The sequence below is a fragment of the Xyrauchen texanus genome, chromosome 9, assembly GCF_025860055.1.
Source record: "Xyrauchen texanus isolate HMW12.3.18 chromosome 9, RBS_HiC_50CHRs, whole genome shotgun sequence".
Taxonomy (NCBI): Eukaryota; Metazoa; Chordata; class Actinopteri; order Cypriniformes; family Catostomidae; genus Xyrauchen; species Xyrauchen texanus.
In genome coordinates, this window is record NC_068284.1 from 32248236 (window position 1) to 32275080 (window position 26845).

The following is a 26845-nucleotide window of genomic DNA, read 5'->3' on the forward strand; positions in this document are numbered from 1 at the left end:
TGCCGTCACATGTTACGTCATGACGCAACACCAATCAAGATTGGAATAGTTTCATTCATACTTCAGAGGCGCACGCTAAGGAGCGTTCCCCAAAGAGTCGTTTTCAACGACGCAGTGCGAGTTCCCTCGGAAGGGAACTAAGGAGTTGGAGTAGAGTTTCAAGGAGTTTCATTTCTAAAAGTCCTCAGGACCAAAATTCCCCATAGTTGAAGAAACACACACTTGCATCCATTATTTTTGAAGACATAATTTATTTTGAATAATAAATGGAATTTGCTGTAAGCGAATTATGTGTTTTAGATGATTATACATGTTATTTGTGGCACCTCACAATGCAGTAACTCAGTTTTTATTCTGTCAGCTTAATCCATAGTGGCTGTTTGTTTCTGAGCATGAATTGCCACACTTTTTACCTATACAATTTAAATGGAGCATGCAGTACATGATTTAACCATAAAAACAGCCAACCCTAAACATGCGAAGACATGCTAATACCATCACACATTCACCTGCAGAAAAACAAAATGCAGTTGGTAATCTGCACAAGCTGAATTTTATGCACTATATTTCTTTTTTAATGCTTATATTAAATTATACATTTTACTTTTTTTTTTATACATGTAAAATTATACAGTAATTTAACATTTAAAATTAGAAAACAATAACTAATATCTATGAAAAATATTAATATTTAGATAATAGAATTACTATGTTTAAAAATACAATTTCTGCATGATTAAATTAGGCTAGTCATACATGTAAAATAATTTAGTATTCATCAAATGTAGTTTGATGTATGCTATACATAGATAACATGACATTTTACAGTTTGCTGAATTAATGAAATCCTTCACACAAAGCAAAGAGGTATATAATGTAATGTACTTTTGAATTGTTCATGCTGAGGACATTTGCCATGACTTGTGTTTACAAATGCAGCTGCCTTTTATAGAGAAATTGACCACTATAAACCTAGAATAGGGTAGTAAAGGATAATTTAAAGAACATTTTGAAAAATAACACCCGCATAAAAACAACTTTTGTGGTGAGAGCACTCTAAGAGCAGATTTGTGTTGAAGAAATATACACATTATCAGATAATGTGAGATGAAATGCGAGAAATATGAGATGTATGTTCCAGGTCCTATATTGACATGTATTCATTTGTCAGAAGTTTTTGTTTTTATCCAAAGCACCTTTTGTGCATTTAAGGTATTAATAATGTGATTATTTGTGTTACCATGTAGCCATGTACATGTATTGCTTGTGCCATGCTCTACCAGTTGAACCACACACTGAAACAAGTTGGAACCTGAAATTGTTACCTCTTAAATTAATTAACTTCATATAATGAATAAAAATTGCTTTTGTTGGTGTAACTTTATTTGTCAGCCTGATTTAGTCAGACTTGAATAAAAGCAGAAAATTAAGATGTTACCACATGAAGCAATTGTTTTTTATTTTTTTTATTTTTTTACTGTGCTGGAACATTGGTTTTAAAAATGTGACAGGAGATACATTATAAACGGCAGTAAATTGTGAGATGGAAAATCTGAATGATGAAAATAAATATTTCTTTTAATGGAATGCCACAAGCGGTTCTTATTTGGCAGTGAGGAAGTCATCTTCCTGCCCTGTCATGTCTTGTTTGAAGTGCTTGCACTCTGACATGACATGACATCACATGCATCACACAAAACTAACCACAGCAAGATTTTCATGTGTAGAGACTATTATTTTCTTATGTCTTCTTCCCTTTTAAAACAACCCTTTTTGACCTATTCAGTGAGTCTCTGAGATCATTCGCTTCTGTTGGCATGTCTTGTTTAATATAGGTGACAAATGTGCATATTTCTCTCTTTCTCAAGTTATCCTGAAAATTTGACATGCAATTTGAAGCCACTTAAAGCATTTTCTGTGTTACGGATGTGCTACTGAGAGGATGTGTCTCACATTCACTGATGACAGTTTCCTGTAAAACTGTAAAAAGCCAGGAAAAGTGAGATTGAGCATTCAAGCCCTGACACCCCTTTCTCTCTGTTTGCTTGTGCAGTACAGAGCAGATGTGACAGCTAAGTTTTGACAGCTAAGTTCCATGAATATAAAAGAGTCATGTGAGGAGTCACGCTATTAAGATGTTGCTGTTTTGCAGATGGTAAATGTTGGTAGTGCATTGAGTTGGTAAACAGAATTGCCAACTTTACATACATGTTGGTTGCTATGCTGTGTGATCATTTCCTATACCTCTTAGTAGTTTTGAATGTTGAAACAGTACTTTGTTTGGCTTTCTTGCAAAGATTGATTGCTTCATGGTTTGTGGATTAACTAGTGCATAAATAAGTGCACATACAAACTCTACACAAACAAATAAATAACATGTATTGATTACACTTGGAACTTAATAAGGCCTTAATACAATATTCCAAAAATGCATGAAAATACACATCATTTACATTTACATTTATTCATTTGGCAGACGCTTTTATCCAAAGCGACTTACAAAAGAGGAAGAACATCAGCGAATCATCTTAGGGAGACAGTGGTACAAGAAGTGCCATATTACAAAGTTTCACTATCATCATAATAGTATACAAAACAGATTTAAGTGCAACAAGAAATGTAAATATATATATTTATTTATTTTTATTTTTATTTTTTTTGCACATATGCAATCAGTGGCGCAGATAGGATTTTTTAACTGGGGGGGACCAAGCTGTCAGCAAATGATTTAAACTCAATTCATTATTTTGCGTAATTTGGGCTTTAACTAGTGCTCAAGTAGTTACTTTGCCTAATTTGGGCTAATGATTTGCACTAAAAAGCCATTGGGGGATTCTTATTTGAAATCATGGATAAGCAACAATGAACAAAGGTAAACTAAGGCCTACCTGATCACCACTAGCAATGCATGATCAGACTGTTATTTGACTAGTATGCCAATCACCTACCAAAACTTCTCATACCATGATTTTTGGAATGTCAGTGTCCGGTCTTTCATCACTTGCTTTTGCAAAACTTTAGGGTCAGGTTGATTTGGCTTTGTATATGTCATTATCCTGTCAACATCCTCTCCCTCTGTGTTGCCTCCTGTCCCTCCTTGTTGTTCTGTCCCTGCTTCTTCTGTCTGTAATTCTACTGTCTCTCCTTCCTCATGCTGTCTTTTTCTACTGTGGCTGCCCTCCTGCAGATCCTCACTTGACTGACTAGGGTCTGCCTCACTGTCATCAGAAATTGCCTGCAGGCCAGGAGGATAACATTTTAAATCTTATAATTTCAGTTAACCCTCTATACCTCTATAGAATTTCACAACAATGTGAAATACAACATATTCCTGAGAATTAATGGCTAAAACTACTATTTCAAATGTCTAAGAATAACTCAAAATTTTAAATTTAAGTGTTAATTACAAGTTTTTGCAATTTATAGATTAGAAATATCTTTCAAATGATGTATGACATATTAAGAAATGTTTTTCATAGCCCATAATTTAAGAATCTATATCCTCCGTTGCTCTGTACAATAAAAAAAAAAACATGATTTCCTGCTATAAGAGGATGTCAAAAGTTTATGTAGGCCTTTATTTGTTGTTTGCATAAACCTTGCACCACACAAATTTACTTATTATAATTATTGTTATAGTGGCTTACACACGACAGTGAACATACCTCAGTCAATTTATACAGTACAATGGGTTAAATGATAAGATAAAATATTATTTCCTGACGACGATAAATTGTTTGATTTATCCAACCATTCTTTTTATGTTCATTCATTATTTGCCTCTGTCCACTCACCTAAATGCATAGTTATGGTCTCCACATTTTGCTGTGTTTGCTAAGTGCAAAAGCCTTTGTGCCATTGTTGTCAGACTAGCTATTCCCCTTAACAAATCTAATCTGCCACATCTGGGAAAGTCAACAGCCATAGGATACTTACATTGTTTGGTTTTTGAAAAAACGAGGTGATTGTTTTTTGTCTCTTCATTGCCATTATGTGGCATTTACAGTCGATTTTTCTCAGTTCAGAAAATCACCGACTCAGCTCAGTCATAGATGGTATATGATCACTATGGTTACCGGTCCGCTCCTACAGGCACGATTGAGGCAGCTACCTCCTCATAGGACCCCGGCAACGTCACTCAGGAGTCGTAGCACACACACACACACAGAGAGAGTGTAAACGTCGGTGGCATGATGGCATCGTGTGTTTACTGACAACAGAACAGCATGTAGTGAGAATGTGGGTACAAAGTAATGGTGACCGCCGACCGGTGTAGATTATTATTGTGTGTCAGCCTGGGTCTGTCCCGACCCGATTCTGAAGCAGCGGCGGGCCGTAATCATCTGTTTTACCAACACATCCTCACACCCAACTCGTAACATATGGACGCTTCGCCAGGACCCCTTGGCGTATTGACGCACTGGGTATACCTTTGGCGTCATTTTTCAACGTGCAGGGTAGTCCGATAGACTTCTATATTGTTAAACTCACCGATGAATGCGGTTAAACTCACCGATGAATGCGGTTGCCTATGAACGCGCTAAACCTTTGCTGAGAGGGCACTTTGATATCAGATTGTGAGGGTTTTTAAACATAAAAAAACAGTTGGAGGGCCAGATAAAGATGATCTGGGGGCCACCATTATACTAGCCCTGGCATAGCTCATTTATTGTAGCCTATTCCTTTTTATTTTTATTTATTGCAGTCTCGACTCTCGACCCATTCGCAGCCCAAGACGTCAAATTTCAACGCTACAGGCTCCGGTTCTATCGGACTACCCTGCACGTTGAAAAATGACGCCAAAGGTATACCCAGTGCATCAATAAGTGATGCCAAGGGGTCCTCGCCACGCGTCCATATGTGACGAGTTGGGTGTGACAATGTGTTGCGATTTTTGTCGCCTTTCGTAGGGATAGTGAGGGCGGGGGACGAATCGGGTCACTATGAATCTGGGGGGTCATGTCCCCCCCGTCCCTAGTGCCATCTGCGCCCTTGTATGCAATGCATCATCCTAATGTAATCGTTCCATGACATTTCATAGTGGTAGTGCATTATAAATCTTATTCATGGTCACAACTACAACAAGGATCATATATAATACTGTTATTAGAGAAATTGTTAAAAAACTATATTGTTTTTTTTATTACCTCTGCTGATTATTTGTATTGTTTAATGTTGCTGATAACCAACATGCATTACTTATTTTTAATTGTTGTAATTAGTTCTGAATTTAGACACAATAATAACTAAATCATTCATAAATTTTGAAGTTAAAAAGCCTGCTTTACAAGACTAATATTGTGCTAACTCAACAAATAATTGATTGAACCTCTTCAACTCTGGTGCATTTTTATGGATGCCACCAGCAATTTTTCACTGCCAACTTTAAAAGCTCACTTTACACACATACAGTGGACAGGGTTCGTATTGTCATGGATATCCTGGAAAAGTCATGGAATTTAGAAATTGTGTTTTCCAGGCCAGGAAATGTCATGGAAAAACAAGTTAACACTAAATGTTTTGGAAAAGCCATGGAATTTTCTAACAAATATTTTCAGCAGTACAAATGTGCTAAGAAAAGTTAGCTCACGATTGCTCAAGTTAATATGGATAGTGTACAAGGAATTAGTACATTTCATATGTACATTATTGTTTGAATATATTAAGTTTGCATGTATTAACTTGCCATGTTAATTAAGCTTATGGTGATGTTTGCTTGTGAGTCTGAGCAGTGTTACTATTCACTTCTTGATGAGCAATCATTAAAAGTCTCAGTATCACATACATTCTCCTGTTTTTAATGGAAAACATGAGAGAAGACCTGCGCTGGTTGTCACTGATAATGATACAAAATGATCTGATGATCTTTCTGTCAAGAGTTGCATCAGTGTAGTGGAGCAAAAGCAGGGGGCAGAAAAGGTATGGTATGAAATTAGACTCAAAATGATTAACAAATGTGCGCCTATGTATCAATCAATTTGATAAATGTTGCAAATGTATCTTACAATCCACAGACAAATGCCTTTCTACTTGTGTGAAATTCTAAATTAAATGAATGTGCTGGGATTTGTACAAATAGAGACATTTTTGTGAACACAGATTTTCCTTTTGTATAAACATAATACCATTTTAATACATGCAACCAAAGGAAGATGTTCCAAATCAAACACAAAATAATCTTGTGAAGTATTGAATGTGCATTTGTGGATAAAGTAACACTGATGTCTATTTGTGTTGATTCTGTTTGATTAATTTGAATTTTATGACTTTTGTTTAGCTGTTTTTACCATGGCCGAATCACACACAAATGTGTGCATATCTACCCATTCATTTGAAAATAAACTTAACAAATGTGTATTTCAACCCTCAAATAATGCATTTAAACTTGCATCTGTGAAATGTATCATTAAATAAATGTTATGGAATTTGTACAAATAGAGACAGATTTGTGAATACAAGTGTTCCTTTTTGTACAAATACATCACAATTGGTGTTTGCAACCAAAGAAATATCTTCCAAATCAAACACAAATTGTTCTTGTGAATCATTGAATGTGCATTTGTGGAACAAGTTATATACACACATTCATGGACATCTATTTGTGTTGATTTCCTTTGATTCATTTGTATTTTGAGACTTTCTGTTGGTTTTGCCTTGCTTGATCCACACATAACTTTATTTGAGCAAAGCAGTTACCACTATTTGATATGTGTACATAGATGTGAAATGTATGGTCTTGAAAATTCGCCTAAAAAATCATGGAACATTATTGGTAAAAATGTGTATAAAGCCTAAGTGGACTAATTGCAACCTCCCACCACCTTTCATCACAATATACAGATCTGAAATGTTGGTGGCACTCTAACACAGCTGAGCACTCCAACCACATATAGTCAATTTTGAATCATATGCATGTTTCCCACTGTTTCATCATATATCTCGGCCTCTGAATGGATTAGAAGCTCAATCAAGCGGTCGTTGATGTCATATAATACTTCATTATCAATATTTGATAACATATTTTGCCAATTATTTGTTTATCATGCTTTTTTTGCTTGACCCCTATTTTTTTCAGGACATCTGAGATATAACACTGGGTTATTTTAACAAGCAAGCTGTAGTAAAAAAATAATCATTTTAAAGAAGATAACTAAGGTAAAAGCTTTGGCTACTTGGGCTTACAGAAGCAGTGATTGGAGCAGACATGAGATGTTTGTCATTGTTTTACAGAGATCTTATTTCACTTTTTGATGTTTTTGATAATCATTTTAACTTTGGTGTAATAGCAAAACAAATAATTAAGTGTACAGTCACAATCCTGAGAATGAGAGTTTGCATTTGATATATGACTTGTCTATTTAAGTGCCATTTGAAAAACATATATACGCATATTTCTACGTAATTGGAATGCAATTTTTTTAAGGCTTTATTTTGATGCATCAAAATATATGGGGAATTTTACAATATATGCTAAACTTTTTGTAGACGTTTGACCCCACCCACGTTATATTACACGTTCATTTCAAAACCTTGATCAGTACTTGGATTTTATTAGTCAGTGGATAAATACATCCATATGTAAGACATGCGACCTAATGACTGATTGGTCTAATGGTAAAGTTTTTGCATCTTGTTCTAGGAGATCAGAGTTATATTCAGCTCTAATACATCTTTTTAATTAAAACAAAATGAAGATTGCATATGTACAGTAGTGCATGTATATCAATAGCAGGAACACATCTGTTTGCATTGTTCTTTGCGATTTAACTTGAAAGGAATGAAAGGTGTGGAGCGAGTAGAGCGCATGTCTGGATGAAGCAATGAGCAGTGTTAAATTTTCTTAAACTACTATGGCAAACAATTACTCCCCTTTCTTTTTTTCTCATCTCCCATGTCCTTCTTCCTCTTGCTGTCTGTTTTGTAGATGTATTGAAGATTATAAAAGAGGAGCAGACGGGCGCTCCTGTCAGCCGCTTTCAGAGGCATGCACTGAGGGAGTGGACTGCGGGGACACAGCTGACATCCCAGCCAACCAGACTGTGTTTGGGGACCTCTTCTATGGCTACAATAACCACACCAAAGAGATTACATCTGGACAGATTCTTAAGGCCACCTTCAGGTAAATTAATGATGATAAAACCAGTTAATTTAGATGTTATTTTTTTTGTTTGTTTACGCAATTTGGTGCATTAACATAGAATCCAACTGATGGGCAGTCAGCTGTTTTACTTTGAATGTGGCTCATCCAATCAGATTTTAGAGCCGGAAATCATAATAATAAATTATTCCACCTCGGCCAAAATACAATTTATAATTCATAATCAATAGTTAAATCTTTTTTGCTTATGCTAATATTGGTAGCATATACTGTTAGTATGTTCCATATAGTCTGATATATATATATATTTATATATATATATAGTCATCTGGAATATACTGTAGGTCTTAAAAGCATGGCAGTTATGCTATTTAATCATAAAGGCTAATTTAATAAAAGCACACATCCTGTGAAATAGCACCATAGAACATCTATCTAATCGCATGCAGAATCACTTTGAAGGTTCCCCTAATTACCGGAGCACAGTGATGTCTTCTTTGGTCAGCTCGCCAAAAGGTCACCATGAAAAGTCATCGATGGCCCTTAAATTAAACACAGACACTGTCTGATCCAGTTTCCTGCATCAGTTTGTCCATTTATCCCACATGGTTTGATTGGTATGAAAGAGGAGGAGGGAGGCCTGAGTGATTGAGGAATAGGCAGAGCGGGTGGAGAGTTAATATTATCAAGAAGCCAAATCTCAAATGCTCTGATCTCATTTGGAGGCGCCTGGAGAGACGGCAGGCTTAGACAGCCTTTGAAAAGCACAACCAGCCCACATGCTACGAGACTCACTCTCTGCACCTTTTAGAGAGGACAGGCCAAATGCAAGCTCTATTTATGGGGAATGGCTAGATGTAAATTAAAAGTGACTATAAGCAAGTTTGTATTTAATGGGGCTTAATTAGGCCAGCTGAAACTACTGGATCTTCGGTTGAACAAAAAGAGGCTGCGCCAGGTTCATTAATCCTTTATAGAATATTGCAGAGCTGCGACAATTAATTTCAGACCTGAGGAAGTAATCTAAACATTGATGCTCAAGAGGAGCAGGGAAGGGAAATTAAATGTTGTTTGATGTTCTAGTGTGTGGAATTGGAAATTTTAAAGAGAATGCCAAGGATAAACAAAATGTTTTCCTGATTAGATTGCATTCTGAGATAAATGCATGGTTTTCAATTATTTCAGGTATGCTTGACTTGTCTAATATACAGTAGGGTATAAAAAGGTTTGATGTGCGGCACTGAGGGATACATTTGCAAACTCACTTTTTTGTGCTAAATGTGCTAAAATAGTGTACAACTGTATTTTAATTGAGTTACTGTAATTTTTTTAATGCAAAATTATTCTGATTTCTATGAAAATTTGGCTTATTAAAGATCTTATTTTTTTTAAATGTTCAATAAATCATGGCAGCAGTAATTTATCAAATGATGATCAAATTATGGAAAAGAGCATTATTATGGTGCATATATCAGGTGCATGGATTGAAGTGTTGGACTTATGCTGTACAGACCAAGTAAAGTATGCCAGATCGTGGTAGTCTGCTGCAAAATTGGGAATAGTGCTGTCCAAATTTCATTCAGCACAAATTTCTGGGCCATGTTTGCTCTGTTACCTGATTTGTAATATTCTTTAGTGAATCAGGTGTTAATAAAATACAGACAATAAGTGCAAATAAACAACACTTTCAGATAACTAAATTCATTAATACTTTTCTCAAAATGAAAATGAAAAAGAGAAAAGGAGAGAAAGATGTGAAATGACAAATTATGCTTATTTTGATATTGCATCAGCTTGCACATATGCAGTGTACACTCAATAAAATCAGGGGAAATTAAACATACATTTACAAAGGTAACTCTGATTCATCTCTTTCCAAAATGATGCAAGGGGGAAATGAGCAAGCAACTGCCAGATAAAGTATATCCAAAGAGGCTGAAGTTCTTTAATATTCTGTTTTAAACTTACACCACTGTGTGTTTCCTTTGGCACTTCACCAAAAGTCACAACCCACAAATCTGGGATGTCAAGAAGCAGCTGCTTTAACGATCTGATGCATATCTAAAAGGCATGGTTACATTTTCATTGTATTTAATCATAAACATGAGGTGCAACATATTTACTTTTGACAACCTGCCTAAAAGACGAATGCAGAATGTATTTTATCCTGTTTGATGCTTTTCAGGTCAGCAGAGTTCTTTGAGACAATGTAATTCAACTCAGAGACTATTTTTTTTAAACATTTGACACTGTTATGATCCCCTGTGTTCTCTGTTTCTCTAGTCACGTTCATGTCACATTTCCTTGTGGTCTGCCCCGGGTTTTCTGTTTCACCCTCGCCAGTCACTTTCCATGTCACTCTTCCTTGGTGTCCGTCCCGTGTTATCTGTTTCACCGAACACACTCCCTGTCATGTCTTCCTTGTTGTCTGCCTGTGTTTCACTGTCTCTGTTAAAACTACACTTCCCTTCTTCCTCACTCCTCATCACCGCTGTCACAGCATTATTATCCGCACCTGTCGCCTATTTTGTTATCACTGTGTCTGTCTATTTAAACCCTGTCGTTTCCTCTCTCCGTTGTCGATCGTTGCCGTTTCATGTTCATGCCTATGCCTCTCTATTTGTGTTTACTCCAGGTTTTCCAGCCCTCCGTGGATGTTCTGTCTACTCGTGTTCAGCGTTATGTTAGTTAGTGTCTGAGTTTACTTTTCCCCTCGTGGACTTTTTATTTGCTCCAGTGTTTGTTTGTTTTGGTATTGTAATAAAGCCGCATTTGGATCCGCACACCCTTCTTTCTTTCCTTTATTTTCCACATCATTACAGACACACAGATTATGCAATTTCTATGGAACATTAGATATTCATAAACTGATTGTATACATTAATCCCAAGGACTCTAGAAAGATGATTGGATAGTGATATTTACATTCTGGTTGATCGAGTGATGAGCTTGGTGATATTCACGTCTTCCACTGGTTATGATAGTCTGCATTGCAATGTGACAGGAGCTGGATTCCATTTCAAAAGCTTGAGGAATGCTGTTCTTCTGGAGCACCGTGAGAGTCTTTGTTATCTGGAAAATGCAGATTAAGCCCTGATGTCTTTGCTCAAGTTCCTTTACAATCTGAAACATGCAGATGGAGGAAACTTGAATAGGTTTGAATGCAAAAGCTTAAACTTTTCACTGGTGTTTCTGGTGCTGTCTCCCTCGTATGGAGATTTCAAACTTGTAGAACATTGGATTGTTATTATGTAAGTGTCTCCTTTCTCTCAGGAGTGGAGACTTAGAACTGGGTATGTCTGCTGGAGTGGTACTTTTATATCTTCCCGATGAGGTGGAGATTCCTATTTGGCACCTTCATTTCAAATGTTATGACTGGATATTTACATCATAGATGGCACACACAGTGGGCCCACCCTTGTGGAGTTCCTTGTGGAATTTTTTGAATAGTCTAAAGTTCACAGTTAGAAAAGGTTTTACCTCTGCATTATTCACTTTCCAGTCCACTAGCAATACACTGTTGGCTTTGTGCAGAATGCATAGATTCCAAACACGATCCTGAGAGGTTGAACTATCACCAGTGCATTCATTGATACATTAACTGCTCAGTTTGTGTGAACTGTTGTGTCACAAATAGTTGTTACTAAGCACATACCATTTGTGTATGTTGTAGATGTGATGTTTTTTATGTCCATTTGAGAAGTAGAAGTATGTATGTGAAGATTTGTACCTCTTTTGGAGCATCTCTTTGTTTCAGTTGTTCAAGTCAAAGGGCCAGGCCATTTGGTCTTATTTGCTCTGATGGTCCTAAGACTTTGTTTAGTCATTCACACCTAGATCTTAGGGATTGGAAGCCTGGGTGAACAAAAATGGATCTGGTGATGGAGGTCAACTTCTTTGCAAGGCCCTTTGTATCCCAAAAGGGTGCCGGAAAATAGTCTTTTCAGTCTTATCTGATGGCAAAAGGCAGTTGTTTGTGTAAGGCCTGATCACATCAGGAACATGATCACATCAAGGTGAAGTTTCATCCCCTGTAGTGGATGAAAAGGCTTTGGAATGCTTTTGTTTGCTGCCTGCTACAAAATATAGTGCCTTAATACCCCCAATGAGAAAGCTAAAGGAGAATGTTACAAGAACAAAAAAATAAATGAACAACTCCATAAGGTATAAGAGGGAGAGAACTTTGAAAGGAACCAGAACCCTAGGGTCATGGACACATTTTAAGTATGAGAAAACGTAATTGAGTTTTCCAGGCCTGGAAAAGACATGGAAATGAGAGAAATTTTAAAAGTCATGTAAATTTCAATAGTGAATGTATTTTTTTCTTTTTACTCTCTAAAATATTGTCTAAATATTGCTCTTGGTTAGAGCTTGTGTAGAGTACAACTTTCTTGCAAGACATAGTAATGTCAATTTGTGTGTGAATCCTTCTTTATAGTCTAGTATCGGTTCTTTTCAGTTAATTGTTCAAAATGGTTCACAAATCAGTCTGGATTGTTATTTTTATTTGAATCTTCATTATGGAATCCATCTGAATCAAAATTATTTTTAAGAAACAGTTTCCAGATTAAAAAGGCATAGAAAAGTAATGGAAAGTAATTTGTAAAAAAGGGTAGAAACCCTGTTCTGTTTATGTTTAATTAGTTATAAACTTATTTAATCTATAAGTAAGACACTGATTAATTTTTGAAGATAACAATTAAATTAATCGTATGCATTTATTTGCATTATATGCAGTTATATACATGATAAGCAGGAGTGACTACACCATGCCTATGCCATAATTTAGCGATGATGTGCTGTGTGTTTTCTCTACATTTTAGTGATTAAATGCAGATGTCAGTAGTCATAAAACATTTTTTTTTCTTTGTGTTAGTTTATGAGCCACTATAAAGTGTACTCAGCCTGAGATAACGAGCTGAACAATCCTATGTGTAATCAGTGCATTTAAATCCTAGAAGACTACCACATTTCCACAGTTTCTACTAGCTTCTACCTCGAATCATTCACTCACCCATGTAAAAATCTTTTATTAGTGCCAAGGCATATCTGTACAGTTAAAGTCAGACGTTTACATACACTTAGGTTGAAGTCATTAAAACAATTTTTTTAACCATTCCACAGATTTAATATTAGCAAACTATAGTTTTGGCAAGTCGTTTAGGACATCTACATTGTGCTTGACATGAGTAATGTATCCAACAATTGTTTACAGACAGATTGTTTCACTTTTAATTGACCATATCACAATATCAGTGGGTCAGAAGTGTACATAGACTAAGTTAACTGCCTTTAAGCAGCTTGGAAAATTCCAGAAAATTATGTCAAGCCTTTTGACAATTAGCCAATTAGCTTCTGATAGGAGGTGTACTCAACTGGCGATATACCTCTGGATGTATTTTAAGGCCTACCTTCAAACTCAGTGCCTCTTTGCTTGACATCATGGGAAAATCAAAATAAATCAGGCAAGACCTCAAAAAAACAAAATGTGGCCTCCACAAGTCTGATTCATCTTTGGTAGCAATTTCCAAATGCCAGAAGGTACCATGTTCATCTGTACAAACAATAGAACACAAGTATAAACACCATGGGACCACACAGCCATCATACCGCTCAGGAAAGAGATGCATTCTGTCTCTTAGAGATTAATTTAGTTTGGTACAAAAAGTGCAAATCAATCCTAGAACAACATCAAAGGACCTTGTGAAGATGCTGGGGGAAACAGGTAGACAGGTATCTATATCCACAGTAAAACAAGTCCTATATCAATATAAACTGAAAGGCTCCTCAGCAAGGAAGAGCGACTGCTCCAAAACTGCCATAAAAAGCCAGACTACAGTTTGCAAGTATACATGGGGACAAAGATCTTACTTTTTGGAAAAATGTCCACTGGTCTGATGAAACAAAATTCTAACTGTTTGGCCATAATGACCATTGTTATGTTTGGAGGAAAAAGGGTGAGGCTTGCAAGCAGAAGAACACCATCCCAACCATGAAGCATGGGGGTGGCAGCATCATGTTGTAGAGGTGTTTTGCTGCAGGAGGAACGGATGCATTTCACAAAATAGATCATGAGGAAGGAAAATGATGTGTGTATATTGAAGCAACATCTCAAGACATCAGCCAGGAAGTTAAAGCTCGGTCGCAAATGGGACTTCCAAATGGACATTGACCCCAAGCATACATCCAAATTTGTAGCAAAATTGCTTAAGGATCTAAGCGCTTTGGGAACAACTTAAGGTGTGACCAGCTGTTAATATGTGTGCAACACATCAATGAAATTGAACAGAATTTATAGCCTCTACTGGAGACATCATTGGATGCACCTGTAGCAGGGCTATAAATAGATGCGTCAAAGGTGCATCGTCAGATCTTTTGTCTTCAGATCACACTGTGTGTGTTGTGCTTCTCAAGCTGTCAGAACTTTCTTTCCTCTGTTAGGAGTTAGAATTTGTTACGTAGTGTGCAGAAAACTTTTCTCTCTCTTTTCCTTAAAAAAAAAAAAAGAAAAAGAATGACTGATAAACAAAGCAAGCGGTGTGCCTCGCTTACTTCCAAGTGCCAGCGCCCATTCTTTCATCATGGGGCTCTCACATAGATCTGGCTGAGTAGCGAGAGACAGGTCCGTCCCTATCACTCGCTCTCTCCCCAGATCCAGCTGATCCTTCTCATAAGCTTGAAGCGTGCTTCGGCACCTCTTCTGTACATTCCACGCACAATAATAATGTGGCTGAGGAATTACTCGAGGTGGTTATTCGAGACTTCAGTTAGACTGGCCACATGAAAAAGAGACCCCCAAACACTCCAAACTAGAAGACATTTTTCTGTCTGGTGGCCAAAAAAAAAAAAACGCTATATCGAATATAGAACGCTATATCAGTCCCTTCCTTTCTTTGATGACCTCCATGACGAGCTCTCAAGTTATTGAGACCATTCTAAGTGCTAGGGCTCCCTCTACTAGAAGAAGTTACGCCAATAAATGGGGTGTCTTGTGCACCCCCAGATGGTGCAGTGCACATAATGCAGATCCAGTTAACTGCCAGATTGCTTCAGTTCTGGACTTTCTGCAGGAAAAATTGTCAGCAGGCACATGCTCCGCCGTTTACAACGCCGGAGCAGGAAAGACTTCACAGACTTTGTCCAGTCCGTGCCATTCAGACTTATGTCCACCACACTAGCCAGTGGCGTAAGTCAGGGGCAACTATTAGTTTGCCATGGGGGCCGCAACAGGGGGGCAGCCGCCACCAAGTAGACTATGTCGCATTGGGTGAGGGATGCTTTTGCCCTGGCCTACGAGGCGCACGGTCAAGCTTCGCCAGTAGGTATCAGGGCTCCCTCTACCAGAGGGGTTGCCTCCTCTAAAGCCTTGGCTAGAGGTGTCCCTCTGCAGCATGTTTGTGATGCGGCAGTCTTGTCCTCTCCGCAAACATTCACAAGATTTTATAGTTTGGATGTTCATGCCACTCCTCTGGCATGAACTCTTTTGTCCTTGAGTCAACATCACAAGCTCATGTCTGAGACCTCTCGCGCTCTTGTGAGCACAACTACACAACCGTAAAGGGTCCGGACATCCACATTGCGGTGGTGTGGGTATTTTTGTTCCCAAAGCGCTAAATCAGTGCAGCATCAAAGTGTAGCTTTTTGACAGGGAACATCTTGGGTTACTTAACTGTAACCTCTGTTCCCTGATAAAAGCGGAACGAGATGCTGTGCTTCATTGTCGCACTGGGATGCCCCAGGACTGCTCTTCAGACAAAATACCTGACGATACACCTGTGACGCATCTAATTATAGCCTGCTACAGGTGCATCCAATGATGTTACCAGCAGATGCTATAAATTCTGGTCAGTTTCATTGACGTCTTCCACTCATATTCACAGCTGGTCACACCTAAAGTTGTTTCCAAAGTGCTAAATCAGTGCAGCATCTCGTTCCGCTTTTATCAGGGAACAGGGGTTACAGTTAAGTAACCCGAGACATTTTCTATGATTAAATGTCAGGAGTTGTGAAAAACTGAATTTTAATGTATTTGGCTAATGTGTATGTAAACTTCTGACTTATATAGTATATCTATACCTGTTAATCATACAGATATTCTGTCAATGGAAGGATTTTTCCTTTACAGTCAGGTCCATATATACTGTCCTCACATTGAAATTTGTTGCCGTGTCACAATTCTTAAAATTCCAGTCTGTTGTGGTTAAGTGTCAGCTTAATTTAGCTTATAGTTCATCCTGGTTTGGCGTGGCATTTTTGCATGCCATCAGCATGTTTGTCCTCATCTTTTTAATTATTTGTGGTCTTTTGAGATTCAGCATCTCAAAAGACCTGATCTATCATCATAGCTGGCACGTTGCATTGCAGAATCTGTACCTCCTTAAGCAGTAATTGACGTGTTTCTGTGTGATTTCTATAAAAAAAAAAATACTAGTTTTGTGCTATTCATGTGCCAATTTTAAGATTTTCTACCAAACATAAAATCATAAAATTAGCACACGAATAACATAAATATTGCATAAATATCTCTCTCTCCCTCTCTCTAAAATAAATGTAAATTTCAGTGCCATATTTGTGTGCTATTGCTGTTGTAGAGAAGAGTTGTAATAAATTAAGGAAATTAATGTAATTGTAAAAAAGAGAGCATTTAAATTACTGTATGTTGAACACACACACACTACTCCATATTGGCTCTATCTTCTCTTCCATTTTAGTTTCTTTCTTATCAACATCTTATCCACCTAAAAATATGTGCCCTTTCCAAATTAATTTGTCTGTCCTCTGGGTTTCTACCTTAACCAGTTTCACTCCTTTTCCACCCCATTGTGCTTTTGAGATGGTTTTAATGAACTTACAGTGCGCTTTGTTCTCATCAAGAGTTTCCAGAATTTTGATTAGGACTACCTCTCCAAACACTGCCCAGTAGGGTGTTCTCATCCACAGTAAGAAACTCCAAGTGTGTCCCAGTACTAAATTAAAATATCACACCGGAGCCATGAACAGACTGATTGATTATATAAGCCTGAAGCAAGGGCTGTATACATTTGACTCTTTCTTTAAACTTTCCCTTATAATTTGTGGCACTTTAGAGTTTTATTTTTCAAGGTTATCATTATACTGGTATATTAACACTGAATAAAAACATGTTGAAGTTGATGTGTTTAATTGTTCCAATGTTAAAATACTTTCACACTTGCAAGCTTACTTATTATGCAATGACAAATATAAGTAAGCTATTCAGAGGGGGTTTCCAGAAAAGTGTAAATGTTGTGGTTCTGTGGTGCTATCAAAACACTGATTTGTTTGATTTGTCCAAAAAAAAAAAAAAAACAGGCTGCATTTTTGCATTTTTTTTTTTTTTTGTATGCTAGTGCTAGTGATTTGTTTGATTTGTCCAAAAAAAAAAAAAAACAGGCTGCATTTTTTATTTTGTATTTTTTTTGTATGCTAGTGGTTCTTTACATGCTTAAATTTATCTTTAATTGTTGTGTTGTGTTGAGTAAAAATACCAGGTCAAAATTCTGCCATTCTAGATTTACTACTTATTGAATACTGACTATTTCATTATCTTTCCTTATGGAATATGAAGATAAAGAAAGTAAAGTGCATTATGGACCTTTGGTAAAGCTACTTAATATCATTAAAAAGAAAAAAAGAAAACAAGTTTATTTATAAATTTAATTTATCAAATGTCCATCAATTTTAGTGTGCTAGCATTCTGAGCTTGCATTTTAATTTTAGATTAGGGCTGTCGTTTTAACACGTTAATGTACTTTGATTAATTATGATAAATAAAACATCAACAAATGCAACTAATCATGCCCCTGACCTGTACGTAATTTACATAATAAGAAATATTCCTACCACCGTAGCAATTCAAGCTTGTTATACAACCTTGGTGCAGTAGAGGGCAGTCAGCACTCCAGCTGTACAGGCAATTTGTCTCTTTGAACAAGCGAGCAGGCAGCACAGTCCTCCACAGATGACATGCTCTTGCACTCAACCGAGCACACAAGAATGCAGGGATCTCGAAATGTGTTTTTCAAACTTTCAAACTACATTTAACTTGACACAGCATCCTAAAAACTCAACACTTATGACTAGGCACTGAAAACTAGTGAATTGGTGACCCTCCAAAAGCGTCTGTCTGATGCACAGGAACTGTTGCGTAACCAGACCCTCCCTGGGCCTATCAATCAGGGATAGAGAATGAATGTGAGGAGACTTAATGATCAAAATCAAGTTTTAAGTTAAAAGAAGTAATCTGACTATATATTTTATTTACATAAAGACTTTACTTAATTTTAGACCTACACTACCATTTAAAAGAAGTCTCTTCTGCTCACCAAGATTGGATTTATTTGATCCAAAATACAGAAACAACATTGATATTCTGAACTCTTTTTACAATTGAAAAGAACACTTTTCTATTTAAATATATTGTAAAATGCAATTTGTGATCAAAGCTGAATTTTCAGTATCATTACTGCAGTCTTCAGTGTCACATGATCCTTCAGAAATCATAATAATATGCTGATTTTCTAATATGGGCATATTTAAAGTGTATTTTACTCATTTAACCTGAACACATATTTGCAAGCACATATTTGATGATAATGAGGCATTTTAAACACTAGATAAAATATAATCTAAACATTCATATTATTTATATATCATATTACATATCATATTTATATCATACATTATACAATTTACATGTACATGTATATATAAAATAGCATGTCAACTAATGACATTTTATTGACTTACTCATCTGAAATTGTATCTTCAGCTGGATTTTATCTCTCTTCAAAATACAAACGATCATCGGAGTCCCGCTCTTCTTCTGAGGAAAATTTTAAATCTTCCATAATATCCTGTAGCTTTCTCGCCTGCTTATCATTGCAAATGCGCAGAAAAGATTTATGAAAAGTGTTTACAACCTCAGAGTGGGGGCCTGTACATTTGTGTTGATCATCTCAGTACATTACAGTATGAATGGCACGCTCTGCTGGTGGGTGGGATCACATTAAAGATAATGAGATGGACCGGTAAAAACTGTACATCACTTTGTTTCAAACAGATTGCATTGCAGGAGAATATTTGTTTTAAATTGGAATAATTTTATTTAAAAGTAGACATTTTAAGCTTTCTTTAGACATGTTTCATGTTTGAGTGCATAGAATTCGCGTTTCAGTTCATTTTAGTGACGTGTTTCTGAAATATGCTCGTGGAGACAGAGACTGCTACAAGCTCACCCTTTTTATTTTCTTTATTTTACAAAAGCACAAGATTTTGTTGTTATTGTGAGTGTACACAAATAAAAGTAGACCCTTTATAGTCTCTAATGATGTCTTAAACTTATCTCTATATCCAAAAATGATGGAGTATTTTAAGTTGTTTTTGCTGTAATGATGAAAATATCCAGCAGGATGCGCCGGCGCGTCCGTCAACCCCAGAGGTTTAAAGCCACTTAAAGCTATTTCCTATATTTTGTTGTGCAGTGTAGTAAGTGTAGTAAGCAATCACGATGAGCCGTTGTTTTTAAATGGCTTACACAGATTCACTTGACGTCACCTAACTGGCTCATTTTGCACACATAAAAGATCTTTTTCCGCCACCCGCTGGCTAAATTATGTAATGAAAAAAAAAAAGACAAACAGTAGCTCTTAACAGATCTGCACTGCTCTTACACTTTAGTTTGGCACAAACACAAGTGGTGTGAAACACACACAGTGATGCGTCTGCGTGCTAATGGTGTCAGACCATTAGTGCTCCTGGAACGTCTCTTGTCCAATCAGATTCCAGGACCAGAACTAACTGTTGTATCTAATATATATATATATATATATATATATATATATATATATATATATACATGTACACAAGTCACCATGAGCGATTGCACAGAAAACACACAGGAAAATAGCAGAAAATGTGTAGAGAGTCTAATTACTGCACAGAAAACCTCATTATAGATAATTTCACAGACATAACTACTACAACGTAAGTAAACAATGCAGAAAATGCAGCTCTGCTTATGTATATCCATTTATCCATGGATACGCCTTTACCGCTTTCTCTCTCTCTGGACGGACGCTCAACCATGCCCCCTCTGCTACATATCCCCACCACCCAACTCAGGCCGGGGGACCATCCAGCCTGACTACCACTCCCCCATTTATGGAAAGGAAGTAGGTGATAGTCATCTGTGCCATCCCCCCAGTCTGTGGACCACCTTGAATTTAAAGGGCTGTAGAGCCAGATACCACCAGGTGATCCGTGCATTGGTATCCTTCATGCGGTGGAACCATTGGTGTGGGGCGTGATCCGAGCAGATGGTGAAGCCCGCCCCATCAGGTAGTACAGAGAGTGTGGACCACCCACTCGATAGCCAGACACATCCTTTGAGCTAAGCCAAGTGCTGTACTTTGTCTCCCTCAAGGAGAGCTTACGGTTGATGTACAGCACCAGGCGCTACTCCCCCTCCATCACCTATGAGTGTACAGCCCCTAGTCATCTGTCTGAAGCACCCATCTGTAAAAGGAAAGGGAGAGAGAAATTAGGTGAATGCAATAGCGGCCCCCTGCAAAGTGCAGCTTTAATATGCATGAACGCCTGTTGGCACTGCTCCGTCCACTGGACCGGGTCTGGAACCCCCTTTTTAGTGAGATCAGCCAGCAGGCTGGTAATGTCAGAATAATTAGGCACAAATCTCCTGTAATAGCCAGCCAGCCCCAGGAACCGTCTCACCCACTTTTTGGTCTTGGGACTCGGGCAGGTCGCAATCACCACAGTTTTGTCAATTTGGGGATGCACCTGCCCATGACCCAAGTGGAACCCCAGATACCATACCTCCACCCGCCCAATCATGCACTTCTTGGGGTTTGCTATGAGATGCCGCTGCCAATCATTACTGTAAATGAAGATATCATCTAAATAGGCAGCGGCATAAGCTGTATGCTGTCTGAGGATTCGGTCCATGAGATGCTGAAACGTAGCCAAGGGCCCAAATAAAACTAACGGACTTGGAGAAGGCTGTTTTTTCGTGGAAAATTGGTGTCAGTGGGATCTGCCAATAACACTTTGTCAAATCCAATGTAGAATAAAATCAAGCAGTACCTAACCAATCGAGCAACTCGTCAACAAGGGCATCGGTTACACATCAAATTTAGACACTACGTTGACTTTTCTATAATTCACACAGAAATGTACAGACCCATCGCTCTTAGTAACTAGACAACCTGGCTGGACCAGTCACTCTGGGATCCCTCTATTACCCCCATATAAAGCATGCATCCAATTCTTCTCGAACTATTTTCTTTTTGTGTTCGGGCAAGCGATAGGGACGGCTACGTTTAACCACTCCCAGTTCGGTCTTGATTTGGTGCTGGATCAGGTTTGTATGAACCAGTAGATGGGAGAACACATCAGCAAATTCTTTTTGCAACTTGGCAACCCCTGTGAGCTGATAGGGTGATAGGTGGTCTCCGTAAGTGACTGGAGTGTTATGATTAGGTTTTGTGTTCACCTCCGACCCAGAGCTCTGCCCTCTCTGGAAATACCATAGCCAATGTGGCAAGCAATGTCCACGGGCCCGACGAGGTCCATGCCAATTCTCTCGAAGGGGACCTCGATTAGTGAAAGGGGGTGCAATGGCGCTTTTTGTGTGGCTGGTGGATTCATAAGTTGACATTCATGGCATGCCGCACACCACCTGCAGTTATCGCTGCCAATGCCCGTCCAATAAAAATGGGCTATTAATCTGTTCAGTGTCTTCCTTTTCCCTAGGTGACCTGCCATCGGATTATAATGAGCTGCCTTGAACACCTTTTCCAGGCGGCTCTGCGGTACTAAAAGCTGGGTTGTATATTTTTTTTTGAGTGTCCTGCGTCCCTCTATACAACCGCTTGTATATAATTGTCAAATAGGGATATGAAAGTGTGACACTCGACCAGAGTTGTTGACCATCAATCAGTCTCACTTGGTCGAAGATGTTCTTAAGGTTTTCGTCTCTACTGCTCCAGAGGGAAATTCCCTGAGGATGGGGGGTCCGGAGCCTCTCCCCCCCCTCAAGTCATCTTGTGGAGCTGATGAAGATGGCCCTGGCTCCGCCTCCCCTGCCAGAGCATTGCACATTTCACATCTCAACACTTTGGTGCAAGCCCCATCTGCACATATTTAATAAGTTTCTGAATTCATGCAAATTAGTCCCCAAAATCAGCGGATTGGTGAGGCGGTAACTAACCGCACCCTGCACTCTATGTTTTGTTCCCCAGAATTTAATAACCAGGGTCACCATAGGGTATTTGTGAATATCGCCGTGCACCTCACCATTTTAGCTGTGCCTAATGCCTCATGCTGAACCAAGCATTGGTGGACCGTGGTTTGATAAAAACTTGTGTCCACCAATGCTTGGTGAGTAACCCCCTTGATCCTTACCGTTATCCGTTATGCTCCGGCCCAGTCACGGGCAGTCTGCCAGGTGTCAGGGATCTGGACCACTGTCCCCAGCTCCATCACAGGGCATTGATCCTGAAAGTGCCCCAGATCCCCGCAACACCAGCAGGCTGGCCCAGACGCCACACTCACACCTGCATCTGCATAAACTTCCACCTGAGGAGGAGAGCGGCAGGGCACTGTGTAGGCAGGGGGTGGTGTCCACCACCTCGCACAAGGAACTGGCCTCGGAGGCGGAGCTCCTTGCCTCTGCACGGCAGAAATGGGCTCTGGGGAGAGAGCAGAGTGAGAGGGAAGTGGGAACACACAGGGGTAGGAGAGCGAGAGAGAGAGAAGGGCTCTTCCGCTCTCGAATACGCCACCATATGGTCCTCCGTGAGTTGGACAGCTTCCTCCAGCAATGCCAGGCAGTGGCACTGGAACCATTCTGCAGTTCCTTTTGGCAGATGAAGGATAAGCTGCTCCAGTACCACCTGTTCGAGCATTCCCAGGACGTCGCGGTTCCCCGCCAGCAGCCATTTCCAGCACGTGTCTCTGAGCAGTTGGGAGAAGGAAAAAGGACCGGAAGAGCTGGCGGTACTACTCCAGACTACAACCCACCCATTGCAGGATGGCTTATTCCTCCAGATAGCATGCCGATCCTCTGCTTGAGCTTGCATGATCTCAAAGAACTGGCGATCCTGCTTTTGGCTTAGCTCAAGCAGGAATTGTTGGTGGCTCTAATGTTGAGGTGAGGGACTGGAGGATCTCGGCCATCTGGGAGGAGGTACTCCATGGGCGTACTTCAATTTCCCGGGGTTCAGCACCAGGGTAACGAGTTCAAGCATGGAGATGAAAGGGAGGAGATGGACAGCAGTGATGCAGTCAAGTAAGGCTCTTTATTTCTCTGCCTTTAACACTCTGCGTTCACTCTTCTCCGAATTTTTCTCAGTTCAATCAGATCAGTCTGACACAAACTTTGTCAACATAAACTTCTTTGAGTCTTCAACTTCACAACAAAATATTTTTTCAACATAAACTTCCTTGAGTCTTCAGCTTCACAACAAAATACAACACTCATTAAAACACGCCAGTCTCTGGTCACTTGTGTCGCTCTCTCTCTCCCATCTGGTGGTGGCGTGGCCGTTTATATGCCGCTTTGACATAAAATTGCATGTGTCAATTCCCATGCTGCAAAACAATCTTCTGTTCTTTACCATTGTCCACTTATCCTGTATGACTTATGATGGGGTAAAGTTTTTTCTTAAAGGTGCAGTTTGTAAGATTCATAAACACTTGTTATTTATGACACCTGTGGCCGTTAAGTGAACTGCAGCCAGCTACATGTTGCTCATGCTCTCGCTGGTACACACACTTCATAGGGATTTGTGCCAGCGAGCATCGGCCAAAACAATGATGTGACGTACAAGGAGGCTAAATGTGATTCACCGGTATTATGCTGACAGATGAGGTAGCGTAATTAAAATTACACAGTTATGATGATTTTACTACAAACTTTGAGACCAAACTAAAACTACTTATCAGCTAACATAGCACACTGATACACACATACAGCTACATACTACCGACCTATACCAGACAGTTTACTGTTGCGCTGCACTGTTATGTTTGCACTATTGTATGTTTTATATGTCATATTTTGTACTATGATCAAGAAACCAGCATATTTGCTTAAATTGATCCTGTATACCTGACTTTTAGTATAAAGAGAATGTCGTTGAAATTATTTGAAAGTTACGAAGCAAGGTAGTTTGCAATTCATCAGCGTTAGCAGGCAAGATCAAGTTAGCTAAATTTACACAGATCAATCCTTATGGCACTATATTTCACATGCTTTGCAGTTATGTAAGCTTACCTGTCCAATAATGCCAACTGGCATAAGAATGCCAATTCAGGGTCAGTTTTGATCCCCAAAAACAAAGTGATTTTTTTCATGGAAAGGTATGCAAAATTGTCATATTCCCTTAAAGATATTAATGAATTAAGTGTCCTGAGATATCTCACCGGCCTCTGTGACAGCTGTAGACTTTGTAAACAGTAAACAAAAAAATGTGTCCACGGACCACAGACATTTATGCTTTTCACCTGTAACCGTTTTTGCAGACTTTGGGGAGGAGACGTAGTTTTTTTTCATGGAAATGTTTTTAAAATCGTCATATTCCTTTAAATATATTAATGAAATAAGTGTCCTGAGATATCTCACCGGTCTCTCTGACAGCTGTAGACTTTGTAAACAGCAAACAAAAATGTGTCCACGGACATTTATGCTTTTCACCTGTAAATAATTTTGCTCGTTCTTATAGTATTGTAGTTGCAGCAAATTATTGAGGCTTACTAACATTTTTAAGCCATGTTGTTCATAACAGTTGTCTGTTGAAGCTGCTATTTTGCTGCTGTTTTTTTGCAGACTTTGGGGAGGAGACGTAGTGCATAATGGGCATTGTAGTGTACACATGATGGGTATTGTAGTTCTAGAAAGTATGAGCCATGCTTATCAGCGATTGGCAGAACACAACAAGTCTTCTTTTAGCCCACCCTCTCTGAGAAGTGCAGTCTTTCCAATGTGCTTCAAGGCCACCACCATCGTACCCACGTCAAAGAAGTCTTTAGTGTCCTGCCTCAACGACTACCCTCCAGTCGCACTCACACCCATCATCATGAAGTGCTTCAAGAGGCTCGTCATGAGGCACATTAACCCTCACTAGACCCACTGCTGTTCGCGTATCGTCCAAACCATTCAACAGATGACGCCATCGCCACCACCCTCCATCTGGCCCTCACCCACCTAGATAAAAAGGACTCATACGTTTGAATGCTGTTCATAGACTTCAGCTCAGCATTCAACACAATCATTCCTCAGCAACTTATTGGAAAGCTGAACCTGCTGGGCCTGGACACCTCTCTCTGCAAATGGATGCTGGACTTACTGACTGGGAGACCTCAGTCAGTCCGGATAGGGAATAGCATCTCCACCACCACCACACTGAGCACTGGGGCCCCCCAGGGCTGTGTGCGTAGTCCACTGCTTTTCACTCTGCTGACTCATGACTGTGCAGCAATGCACAGCTCGAACCACATCATTAAGTTCGCCGATGACAAAACCGTTGTGGGTCTCATCAGCAAGAACGACGAGTCAGCATACAGAGAGGAGGTGCAGTGGCTAACGGACTGGTGTAGAGACCACAACTTGTCTCTGAATGTGGACAAAACAGAAGAGACGGTTGTTGACTTTAGGAGAGCACAGAGTGACTGCTCTCCACTGAACATTGATGGCTCCTCTGTGGAGATCGTCAAGAGCACCATATTCCTTGGTGTTCACCTGGCGGAAAACATCACCTGGTCCCTCAACACCAGCTCTATTACCAAGAAAGCCCAGCAGCGTCTCTACTTTCTTCAAAGGCTGAGAAAAGCTAATCTCCCACCACCCATCTACATTCTATAGAGGGACTATTGAGAGCATCTTGAGCAGCTGCATCACTGCCTGGTATGGGACTTGCACTGTTTCGGACCGCAAAGCCCTGCAGAGGATAGTGAGGACAGCTCAGAAAATCATTAGGGTCTCTCTTCCCTCCATCAAAGACATTTACAAAAAACACTGCATCCGCAAAGCAACCAGCATTGTGGATGAACCCACACACCCCTCACACAAACTCTTCACCCTCCTGCTGTCTGGCGAGAGGTACCGAAGCATTCGGGCCAGACTGTGTAACAGCTTCTTCCCCCAAACCGTCAGACTCCTCAATACTCAGAGACTGGACTGACACACGTGTCCTGAGTTGCACTTAATTATTATCACTTAATACCTGGCTACTACCTCAATAACTGCTATGTGCATAGAACATTATCTCATAGTATGTTATGTTTAAGACACTTGACTTGACTTGACCCTGAGAATTATGTTTAAAAACTGCAATATATTGCTGGTGAAGGAATGTAGATCTGAATGCCTCAGTGGAATCCAGTTGTACTCATTATTTGCAACGGTTGATTTATTTGTGCACTGGAGCTAACATGAGCAGCCGTCATAAACTTTGCCATTGTCATGACAATCTCAGCCAAATTTGACTGCATAAGGCAACATTTTGTCAAAAATGTAACATTCGGGGTAAGTGAAACTTTCATTCTCGCGATTGATTCATGCAGGCTGCATTTAAAAGTGTGTAATAATATAGCTTTTAGTATTAATGTGCAATTATACAGTTAAATACAACCAGTAGTGGATAGAGTACAGAAAAATAATACTAAAAGTACTTACTTCTTAAAAAAATATCTTTGAGTAAAATACCTGTC

At 39.1% G+C, this 26845-nt stretch overlaps 1 protein-coding gene across 1 annotated transcript in view; it reads left to right on the forward strand.

The window, feature by feature from the left end:
• Window positions 1–26845, forward strand: part of LOC127649716 (astrotactin-1-like) — a 560423-nt gene that overhangs the window by 342335 nt on the left and 191243 nt on the right. The window contains exon 16 of the mRNA XM_052134948.1: window positions 7925–8119. Within this exon, the coding sequence (XP_051990908.1) occupies window positions 7925–8119 (195 nt within the window). The remainder of the gene's footprint in view (window positions 1–7924; window positions 8120–26845) is intronic.